Consider the following 12,118-nt stretch of genomic DNA (forward strand, 5'->3'; position numbering starts at 1 on the left):
GTATTTGATTGTTCGAATATAGCTAGTTTATTTAATTGGCTGTAATCTGTCATACTTTTTTACATGTTTTTAATTATTATAATAGAGAAGACACTGGCCTGTACATGCTTTAAAACACTTGCATGTTTATGGATGGTAATGGCATTCATTTGAGATTATATAAGGCTAAAGAGAGAGGTTTTCTTGCCATTACTGTTTAGCTTGATATTGTTTTGATAATCTAATCTTATTGTTACACAGGGGTGCCTCTGGTAAATAGAGAGTATAACCAATTTATAATGGACAGTATTTCTTTCCTTTTTAAATATATAAAGAAAAAACATGTACACATATACCCATACATGCTTTTTAACTTCTAGGAAAAAAAATGGAGGAGAAATTGCTTTGGATAGCAGTAATGATAGCAACTTAAGTACTGCAGAATGCTGCGCCCTAAAATAATACCATTACCAGCTTGTTTAGCTTTATTCTGAAAAGTATTTCGTTTAGTGATTGATTTGGATTTTATTTCCTAAGAAAGTGAGGGAAAATTACAATTGTTGCATTTCTGGACAGGTTATGCATTGAACCATTTTGACAAGCAGGATATGATCCGTGTTTGGCATACCTGCTCCAAGGCAGACCTCTGCGTGATTGTCACTTTAAGTTTTTCTTAAGTCTTTTAAAAAGAACTTTCTAAAACATTCCTAGTATTTGCTGCAAAAAGATAAATCTTGGATATCAATCTGTTGGAGGAAGAGTCTTCCAGTTCTAGAGCCCTGCTACCTGGTTCAATGTCCACAGTTATTTCTCTGTCAGTCTGTCACGTGCAGGCAGACAGGAGACGTGCATACACTGCGTTGTACTATGCATGCTACTCGGTACCATCAGTTAAAAAACCAACTAATTTTAAATGGGACAATATTGCTGTTCAGTAGTCCAGTGCTGCAGCACTACTGCTGTGTGCTCCACATATTCCATTTGCAAACACTTGCATGCAGCAGATATGCTGTATGCATGCTGCGTATTTCTACTTTCTGTTTGAGTGTATAAATGATGAATGGAAACTAATCCTATTTTAACAAAGTAAAGTAAACATCCCAAATAGCAACGATCTTTCTCAACTCAAAGTGGCTGCAAATCAGCTCCTAAATATTGTCACTGAAATTAATACCTAGATTTTAATAGTTCTTGCCAATCCTATAAATGTTTTTGAAAGAAGCATTGCATTAATGCATGATATAGAAAGGATAAATTTGCCTTTAAATTGGAATGCAGTTCAAAGTGACTGAATTCTCCAATTTCAGCCACTATATTTGCCAGAGAACAAACTGGAAAATGGAACTGGTATCATTCATCTGCTCCTGGTTCACTGGGAGGTTCTGGGAAGGGACTTCCTATGAAGATGAAAGCAGAATAGTTTATTGATAAACTGTAATGATCACTAAATTTTATATTCTGTAGTATTGTAGGTTTACTTTTAAATTCATTTAGCACAGAAAAGCTGTAAGAAACAGTAACGGTTTAAAAATTCTTCACCATCAGTCATTGATATGCCCTGGTAATCACAAGCAGGCTGATTTATAGGAAGCTTTGCTAAGTTTTGCTGTTAGTTAAATATATATATCAAGGCTAAACGTACTTTATTCTGTTACTTTAAAATAGCTTAAACTGGATAAAATAGTTCAACTATCTCTAAACCTTTTAGACTTGAGAGATTAATATAATGTTTTGGGTTTAAAAAAAATCCCAAACAACAAAAACATGATGTTCCTCTTAATAATAGCTATTGCCTCTATGACACCAGTAACTAGCTGAACAAACATATTATATAATTATGTATATATATTATGTACAATTGTTTTCCAAATTACATTATTTCTGTGGTTCTGGTTTGTTGTGTAAAATGCGGTCAGCAGTGCAGAAATACAGAAGACAGCATCTACCCCCTAGGAAGCTTAAATCTGAATATAAAATTCAGTTAGTTATTCCTCAGTGAGCTACAGCTGATTTAAATAAATAAAGACCTATACTTGTCTGTACTGCTTCCTCTGAAACGTTTTAGCCTATGTTTTCAGCTGATTTGTCCATTAAAATTCTTCAGTGGAAATGATTATGTTCTCCAGAAATCTTCAGAGTTTTGTTTTAATCATTTCGCTGTCCTCTCATGCTTCTAAAACAGATTGATCTGTGTGACCTCTGGAGAAGTCATAATTGCTTAAAATATTCTCCTTAATGTGAATTTTTTCAGAGGTCTGTCCCAAGCTGTCTCTGTATGCATAAGGGACTCTGCTAATAAAGTCTGAGAGAAATCAGTCTCATGACTGAAAGAGTCAGATTACAGAAATTTCATGTCGTCTTGTGTCAGCATGTCACCGATACAGATATTTCATCCCTGTTTCGGACCTTCAAAATAAACAGCTATGTCATAGTGACTGATACCAGTTCCATTTTCCCTACCAACTCAGTTGATTTTATATTTTATTTCTCATTTATGATGGAATAATCAGCAGCTCTTTTTCTCATTTATTTTCTCATATTTTTATTCCAGGATTTGCCTCTGAAGCAGGGAGTGTCTGCATTAAAAATGACCTGTAGTTCTCTGCTTCATAGGTTAGAAACTTATTTTAATATTTTGTGGCTAAGCACAGTCCCGTCTTTTTCAAAAATAAAAATTTCCAACAATAAATGGTTTAATTGGCATTGAATGTGGATTATAAGAATTTTGCATTGGGGCTTCCATTATTTTAGATGAAATGGCTTCTACACCAATAATTAGTCCAGCTGAGGCAATGAAAGCTCTGTTTACTTGCAGCCATTTTTATGGATTAACATTAAGTTTTAAAAAAGTTGATTACAGTGGATCATACTAAGTCTTATTTGGACATTTCCAAAGTACTGTACTGACTAGGCTGTATTGCTTTAAGCATTTACATTCTAAAACTTACCAAATTCCAAATATTTGTTGGGGGAAAGAAATCAGTTCATAAATCACTTTATTTCAATGGGACTGCTATAGCCAGCACACACAGAACCATGTATCTTGTATTTACTTCTGAATTATACACCGCAGATGCTTCTTCAGCTCCTTCCTCTTCCTCCATGGGCGGTGCTTGCAGCTCCTTTACCACCTCTTCCAGTCCTACCATTTACTCTACCTCAGTCACCGACAGCAAGGCTATGCAAGTGGAGAGCTGCTCCTCAGCCGTGGGGGTAAGTACCAGAGGGGTAAGTGAAAAGCAGTTAACCAGTAACACAGTCCAGCAGCAGCAGTCAACGCCGAAGAGACACACAGTCCTGTACATCTCGCCACCACCCGAGGACTTGCTGGACAACAGTCGGATGTCCTGCCAGGATGAGGGCTGTGGATTGGAGTCAGAACAGAGCTGCAGTATGTGGATGGAGGATTCACCCTCCAACTTCAGTAACATGAGTACCAGTTCCTACAATGATAACACTGAGGTGCCACGTAAATCACGCAAACGAAATCCAAAGCAGAGGCCAGGGATCAAACGTCGAGATTGTGAAGAGTCCAACATGGATATATTTGATGCCGACAGTGCCAAAGCGCCTCACTATGTCCTTTCTCAGCTCAGCACGGACAGCAAAGGCAACTCAAAAGCAGGAAATGGGTTGGTATCTGCTTTTTTTTTTTTTTCCAAAAAAGTTCTATCATCATGTAAAACCAAACTAATAAACTGCCCCCATGCCCCGTCAAGTGTTCTACTCAGGTTCTCACATAAATCCCTTCCCTTCTCTGCTCTTCCCTTCTGCTAGCCCATGATAAGTTCTCATTAGACTTGTTTAGCTTTATCTTCTAAATAAAGATCATGTTTCCTACAATAATTGGACACACCACTGATGAGCTCATCTGTATTCTTGTTTAAGTGAAATTACTAAAAGGTTGCACAATTCCGTCCATAAAACGGCAGTGAAAATGTTACCGTATTTAAAAAGAAAGGCAGAAGTGGACTGGAAGCACCCTGAATCTTAATATTTTTTGCAGGATTTTATGTGAGGATTTCAGTCTGTACACTTCACCTGCTTCTTTTTGTCTCTTTCTCTATTTACCAAATAGAGAGAGTGATGGGAGTAGAAGTTAATTGCTTGTTAGGATTTCTCATCATTTAAATTAACATATGCTTTACTTTTTTTATAAAATGTTAAGATGATGTGGTGAACCAGATCTTGTTTTTTCTTGTGAATTCACTTCTGTATTTGACTTTTTTAAAAATAAATCTCTAATCCTGTTTCTCTCTGTGCTTCTGGGTTGTGTGCATGCGTGTGTCTGTACGTGGGCACGCCTGGGTGGTGGTCTCTCATCTCTCCCACTTCACACTGTTCACTAAATGCATTTTAGTAGTTGCTTAAAGAGGTAAAAGTCCATCAGTTTTACAATAGTGTGTGGATACATTTTTTTTTAATTTTATTTTTTAACTTGTGGCTCCTTTAGTACACGTAAGATGGTGAAGTGGATAGATTTGGCTTCTTTATTTTGGTTTTTTGGGGGGAGTGTATTTTGTTTGTTTTTATGTATGTGCTTGCAGTACATTCTAATGTTCATCACAGTAATGGTGAATATTAAAATTTGACTGATGAGAAAGATTATGAACTTCTCATATCCCAAAGGGAAAGAGCCTGGAGTCTGTATTCCCAGGGTCATTGCAGTTCCATACTTAAAATTTCACTGTGAGGAAGTGATTGCCAGAAACTCTCCAGAGTGTGCCGGCCTGGGTACAGCACCGGGAAAAGTGGAGCTGGCGGCTACCGGGAGCGTCGGCTCGGTCCGAGGAGGCAGGAGTGGTGGCCGCTGGCTCTTCTGGTCTGGCCCTACAGCCACTGCTTTAAGCTTGACTGGTTGTCCAGCAACTCTCCTTTTCACCAGCTGAAATTGATAATAAAGTAAAACATTAGTACATGGTAGAGCCGAAGCAGCAAATTAGCATATGTAAAGCAGCTGCTTGGAACTAGGAAATGGCCTCCACCAGCACAAAGGAGGTCAGGCTCTCCCTTACAAAGGGAAGAAACTTTATCGAAAGGCAAGAACGGTGTGACTGTAAATGTGATCTCTGGACAGAAAGGGGAGATTTAGTAAACTCTGGAACAGTGTGTATGATCTCCATCTAAAGCATCACAAGACTATAACATTCCCTAAAATATTAAGGACTAACCAGTGAACATTCCGTGGTACTGTCAGCAATACTCTGTGAATGCAGGGACAGATAAGCATAATTTTTTTCCTAATGTGTCTTAAACAGGCTAGATTGAAATGCAGCAAACCTCTTACATAACAGAATTGTCCTTTTAAATAAAAGCTCTGGGATAAGAAATGGCCAAGATATTAGAAAACTTAATTTTGCAGTTGGAATGTGGAGATTCAGCATTACAAATCTAGGTCACGGTAGTGATTTTTTTTTTTTTTAAACTTTCCAGCCTGATGGAGTTCTTCCAAGGGAGTTAATTTACTTTTGGCTTTAAGAAAAGAGCAGGGAAAGCACCCTTGCTCATTTGTGAAGTGGAAACAGTGTTTGCCCCAAAAAAGGTTGTCTAGTCAGATGTCTAAAAGCTAGGAAAAAAGAAAATATTCTTGTGGACACTGCTGGAATTTGTGAAAGCCACCTTAGAAACGGATGAATTGATGGTGATTTAGGGCAAAGAGTCTCAGATTTCTGACATGCTTGGTCTTACTTTCAGTTTCAGGTCTTCACTGGGAACAGCCCTGATGCCAGTGCAGGACCAGGCAAGCCTTAACTCAGGAAATCTGGTTTAATATAACCATGGGTTCTGCCACTTAGATTTCTTTTTTAGAAGAGAAGTGCTAGCTTTGAGGAGACGTTGTCTGGTAACAGTTAAGCTAATAAGTAAATGTGTGTGTATGAAATATTTTGCTATCTGTATGTGCATGAATATTAGTATTATAAATAAACTAAATGAAAAGGATGTGTAAATGATATATCCTTGTAATTTGAGAAGACCACTGAGAAGCTCTGGTGAAGGCGCTGTAATTGCTTTTGAGTTTATCTAATCTGATTGAAAGTAATTATTACTTTAGGTTTCTAGAGGGAAGGCTTTCAAAATAATTGTTAGGCAGCATCTCTTTGCATAAATATGACAAAATATAATATTAGTATGTTGACAATTAAAGCAACTTGGGTTTTAAGAGTAAAGTACTGTCAGGAAGACAGTTGTTTTGGAGAGGCCAAAGTGTTAATGTCACACTGCTAAAACTTAGCATTTTGAGTGTTAAAAGCGAATTTTGTTTTGATGGCTGCCTCTAACGCTTCCCTTCAATAATCTCTGAGTCTCCTGTATTAATTCACGGAGCTGGAACTCCCACGTGTGGCAGGGTCGGGCTGAGCCATCAATGGGATGTGTCCCCATGGAGTTTCTCCCGTGGCAGTGCCCAGCCTGGCGAGCGGCCCCGTGGGTTTGGAATCACGCCACGGTGGGTGCAGTAGCTGAGGTTGCCCAGCGGTCCTGCTCGTGGTCCTGCTCGTGTCCCTGTGGGATGCTAAGAGATGGTAGCCGTGCGATTTAAGATTCTGAGTGAGAAAAAGCGAAGATATTCACTGGAAGTTTGTAAATGTATTCCTGTTAATTACTAGTCCACTGGAGTAGCATCCTGACAGCAAAAATAGAGAAAGTGATTATCTAACGAGCTTGAGTTTGATTAGCGTTTTTGCTTAACTTGTACAGAAGCAAAGAGCATAGTGGTGTTAATTACAGTTTATTTAGTGTATCGCAGGTTTTGTATGTGCTACACTGAAGAATTCTGTCCCTTTTATTTTCCTAAAAGAAGGTGTGTTTTTACATAGCGTTTTTATTTTTTCAAGCAGCCTGTTTGACTAGACTGTGGCAGAGTAACCAGGACTCCTTGGCAGAAAGATGGTACTCTTGCAGGTTTTTTGTATACCACATTTTTTATCTAGATGCTGCCTCTCTGCTGTTACTGGGTTGGAGACGAGCGGGCAGGGCAGGGCTGCTGGACAGGCTGGAGGCTTGCTGGGCAGCCCGTGGTGAAGCAGTTAACCTTCACGAACAGAAAAACATGAATGAAATTCATATAAAGCACAGACCTCGTAACAGCTCAGCAGTGTCCATTTGAACCCTTTGTTACATGTATTAAAAGGTTTTGGAAGGCTTAGCAGAAAGAAGACCGTGGCAAATAGGACTTGCAGGGGTATGAGATGTGGTAGAATCGGGGGGCAAAGTGCCCCCGACCTTCCCTGGCACAGGAGAAGGCCTTTCTGTAGGAAAAGTGCTGGGCCAGGCTGGGCAGGGGCTGGGGGGTGACTTGGAAGTCTTTGTGTGGCCTTGTGCCATTCCTTGCACAGCAGGAGTTTTAGGGAAGGTGCTGGTGATGTTTGTTAGTATAAATCATCTGGTAATAGGGAAGAGAGCACTGCGGGTTCCCCCAGCCTTCAGGTCAGTGGAAAACTCATGCAGTGGCAAAGCTCTCCATAAATGATTTTAAAGAAAAAGCATTTCTTTCCCCCTTCTCCCTGAGAAGAAAAAATCCTGGATAAATTACTCCATAGGTTGCACATTGAAACAGGATTTGTTTTTTAAACAATTCACACCTGTTATTTTAAACTGCTTTCTTCAGTCAGTAGCTGTTAGAAACTACTTTTTGTTAGTAAAAAAGAATATTACATTTGCATAAATTCATTGAGCCCTTTTCTGCCCGTACCGTTTGCCATGGCATGTTTACATTTGCTAGTGTTAAATGAGTCTAACAGACTTCAGTTCAGGTTCCTTACGAAAACCTGCTCTGTATAAGATCAAGAGTTATTTTCCATTGTGCTTTAAAGTGAACACCAGATGAATCCCATGATGTTATACTTTGGAGGGCTTCTTCATTCAGGTTTTAATTATGGAACTGAACACAAGATGCAGTACATCTTAAGGTATGCACCTGGAAAGAAATAGTCTTTTTGCATACGTTGCGGATTTAAAATTGGTGCAATTATGCCAGAGCTTTTTACAATAATTAATTTGGTTTTAACATAAATTTATCAATCTGTTTGGACAGAAATTAGTATTTGCAAGATATGCAAGTTCAGGTGGAGACAGGCATGAGGCTGTTTTCCTATTTAAAGAAGTGTCATTTAACCTTAAATCCATTCGGGGTGTGTGTGTACATATGTATATTTGTTACAGAAGTGAAACAGCTTATTCAGATAATATCAGGCTGTATCATATACTATGAAAAAGCAGGTTATGAGCTGCCTTCTGTTTGTTAACATAGTTTAATGCTAATTGCTTTTCCCTTCCTTTATGTTTACTCTCTGAAAAGCAGTTCCTGTTTGCACTGGATGGAGGAGGCAGGGAAGCACCGTTCCTCTTCATCCTGCAGGTTTCCCTCTGTCAGAAAGAGAATTCCAAAGTTTGCTCTCAACTATAAATCTTCTATCCGTTAATATACACTCTTTATCTTTTTAGCTTTTCTGTGATTTACTTTGTTTTTATTGGGGAGCTGCTTGTAACATCTTTTTAATGGTCTGCTTTGACTTCCCAGAGCATCAGAGAACCAGAAGGGAGCTGGAGGGAAGAAGACCCCAATGTTGTGTGGTCAGTATCCGACTAAGAGTGAGGGGAAGGAGCTGAAGATAGTGGTGCAGCCAGAAACCCAGCACAGGGCTCGTTACCTGACTGAGGGCAGCCGAGGCTCAGTGAAAGACCGGACACAGCAAGGCTTTCCAACTGTAAAGGTAGGCTGCGTAGCGTTAGGTGGTATGGGGACTCCTTTCCAAGGGTGCTTTAGTAGAATGGGAACAGGTTCAGTTCAAAGAGGCCTAGAATCTCTATTTTTAGAGGGAAGTCTCTTTGTCTCTTTGCTGTAGAGACTGTACTGTATCTCTTCTGGCAGGTAACAAGAAATCTCATTTGCATCACAAAAGTTACAGGAGGAAGGAAGCTTTGTCAGGGCAGTGACATATATCTGTGGGCATGTCCTATTAGACTACAATTATACAGACTCTGTAAATAGACAAACACTTGAAGCATACAGAACTAGGATAGTGAGATGCTGTAACAGTTTGATTGCTGGTGACAGTGGGTCATCGTTATGCCTTACTGGTAAGGACATAAAACTGGGTTTCATTTAAAAAAAAAAAAAAGTAAAAGTGGGTTGTGGATTTTTTGGGTTTTGTGTTGGTTGTTTTTTTTTAATAAGAAGTATCTGAATCCACATATCCAGTGTCTGTCTTTCAGTTAGAGTCATAAAGATCTGAGGTGTACTTCATGGGTTGTACTGCTCAATATGGTTAGTGATAGTGAAATACATGTCGATTAGTAGAACTGGAGAATAGGGGAGAGAAAAGAGGAAGCAGTTGTATGCACACTTAACAAATGCAGCTTGTGTCCCTTATAGACGTTGATGCCTTAAAGTCTGGGTGTTGGTGGTCACTTGCTCTGAGGCAGGGATGAGGGGCACTCAGGACTGAGTGGTGTCCTCAGTCCTTCTGAACAAGGGGAAGGATCTGGGTAGAGCAGATGCAGTCAGGAATCCAGAGCCTGGCTGCAGAGCTGGTTTTTCCAGCAAGCATTTAGCTTCTTTGTTCGTCTTGCTTTGTTTGGAGGGTAGAAAAGGATATGTGATGTAATTCACCTTGTCCAAAGAGGGGGAAAAACTGTTGGTGATCAGGCTTGCCAGCCTGGTGAGGAGGGCTTTACTGTGGGTTTGTCAGAGGACGGGGACCAAAGCCCAGAGGGAAGAAGGAGCTACAAATGGAGGAGGAACACAAGGAAGAAGGCTCCAAAGAGGTTTTTCACATTCCTGCTCAGAAGGGAGAACATGCAGAGGCTGTTCTCCGGAGACTGCACACTAATGCACAGTGTGAATTTGCAGGTCTTGTTTCTTCCCTTGTGTAGTCCCAGGGCTGTGACTTGACTGGAGTCGCAGAGACGTGGGGTAGCGTACATGGATGGAGTGCAGTCACGGATGTGCAGTGGCTGTTCAGAAAGAAGAGAGGACATTGTGTATCATAAGGAGCTCCCTGACTGCGCAGACCTCCAGCATGAAATTAGAGACTGGCCTGTTGAGATCAGAGGAGAGAGAAAGCTCAGGGATAATGTTTTGGTATCTGTTACAGAGTCCGTGACTGAGAAGATAAGAGATGACGCTTTCTGTAGGTAACTAACAGGAGTCTCCTGCTCACAGACCTCTCTCATTGTGAAAGGTTTCAGCCATCTCTCCATCTGCAAGGATGGCTGCGTAGCCTGGTGGAAGCAGTTGAAGAACTTTAGGACTGCTTGTAAAGGTTTCCTAAGGGGAATGGTGGAGAGGCTCACAAGGAGTAATGCTGAACTTGACTTACACAAACAGAAGAATTGATGTCAAATATCATCTCAGAAGTGGCAGCAACCACAGTAGGAATGTGAGAGTGGACACTGGACTGTGTACAAGCCAGTATTGCACACTCACTGGAACGAAAGCAAATGGCATCCCAGTTAGGTTGAGAGGAGCATGGCCATCAGGTCGAGCGAGTAGGCAACTATATTTGTTATCATACAAATAAGAAAGATAAAAGACACTTCCTTTCATGCTTTTTCTTAATAATGCCACTTTGAGAAAGCAGCAAAGCAGTTCTTGATACAAACTAATTTACCAGGTCCACAAAGAAATGTTTGATACAGCCCTTAAAATTTGTGCTGACTGCTGCTGACAGAGTGTAGAAGTATACTTACCTTTAAAGTCCTGCTCAACAGTGTTAGAAACATCTCCAACACTTCACTCAGTCCTCCTGAGTAATGTAGAAATCAGTAAAGTTTCATAAGAAAAGAATCCATTCATATAGTCCTGTTGCTGTGGTAATTTACTGCTCATTTATGTGAATTTTCTTAATGGGCCTTTGTTCATCTGAATTTCCTTTTAATTCCTTTCCCACCCTTCAGCACCCATCGGTGAAAATTCTGTTTGGAAGAGTCTTTGTTACTGAATTCCTGGAAGCTCAAGCTTGCTTTACCAGTAGGCAAGCTAGTTCATACCCTGCATATAAAAGCCTGTCAGGGTTGGACAGACAAAATGAGTCAGTGGATCTTGAAGAAATCTGAGCTAGGGGAAAAAAATGTGTAAAGGACAAGAGGGCTTTTTGTTCTGTTTGGGGGTTTTTTTGGGTGTTTTAAAGATGGGGAGGAATAGTGTAAAAATGTTGCTAGTTCAGTAGACATCTGGTGCTTGCTCTTCTCTGGCAGCACCTGGGACGGGCAACCATTCAGATGCATCACTTTAAGCAGACTGAGGAGGAGAAGCAGGTTCTGTGGCCCTTTAAAGAAAACCATGTTACTTGATGACTTAGAACTAGAGAGTCTAGGATCAATAGACAACATTAAAGTGGTACAAACAAACCTTAGTCAAGTGACTTGTCTGGCAAAAGAAAGATTGCCCTGAAGGCACAGTGTCAGTGGAGGTACTCCAGCCATCAGTAGCAGATTTTCGTGTTTTCTTGCTAAGAGCATTGCAAGGCTGGAGTAGTTCCCATCCAGATGGTGAGAGATGCTCTTGCACACCTTTGATATCTTCTTCTAACAAGAACACTGGGGAGGAAAAGCAGCAGTGGTTAGTTGTGGTGATGCTGTTTCTAGCCCAGGAGACCTTGGTGGCATGACCCAGAGACTGTTGCAGGTGAAAGGTTCAGTGGTAGAACATCAGAGTACCCTTTACCCCCCGTGTCCTTTTGACCACCCGGTGAGATGAAGTCCTCTTGTTGGCTGTTTTCACGGTCTCTTGTTTATTCCTGCTCTCTTGGCTTTTGAGCTCTTTGGTGTGAACTATACCTGTTACTGTGGTTCATACGTGGGAGCTGGTACTAGGCCACCTCCAGAAATGTGGCTTTACCCATCCGTAATAGCCATAACCCACCCACCTGCTGTAAGCTAATCACTCCTTTTGGATGTGAGGAGAATACCATGATTTTAGCAGTATTTGCTGATTTTTTTTTTTTTTTTTTTTTTTTCCCCAAACTTGCTAAGAACTGCAGAACTAAATTTTCTAAGTGTGTCAGGGGCTAATCCCCTGAGAGATCCTCTGGAAGCTTCTGCTCTCATTTGCATCGCCTTACTAATAAAGATTGAGCTTCTTCCTGCAAGTGTTGACTGGGCTTCCAGGCCTAGGACGAAACATAACGTCACCTAAAAA

General features: G+C 40.5%; 1 protein-coding gene across 7 annotated transcripts in view; it reads left to right on the forward strand.

The window, feature by feature from the left end:
* NFAT5 (nuclear factor of activated T cells 5) overlaps positions 1 to 12,118 on the forward strand; it is a 72,274-nt gene that overhangs the window by 35,242 nt on the left and 24,914 nt on the right. For 5 of the 7 annotated variants that reach the window (XM_074881640.1, XM_074881643.1, XM_074881641.1 and 2 more), the window contains exons 3-4: positions 3,053 to 3,611; positions 8,498 to 8,690. In XM_074881640.1, the coding sequence (XP_074737741.1) occupies positions 3,053 to 3,611; positions 8,498 to 8,690 (752 nt within the window). Of the gene's footprint in view, positions 1 to 2,530; positions 2,593 to 3,052; positions 3,612 to 8,497; positions 8,691 to 12,118 lie in introns of all 7 variants that reach the window. The other 2 variants (XM_074881645.1, XM_074881646.1) reach the window with 1 other exon arrangement.

Source organism: Strix uralensis, chromosome 12 (genome assembly GCF_047716275.1).
Source record: "Strix uralensis isolate ZFMK-TIS-50842 chromosome 12, bStrUra1, whole genome shotgun sequence".
NCBI lineage: Eukaryota > Metazoa > Chordata > Aves > Strigiformes > Strigidae > Strix > Strix uralensis.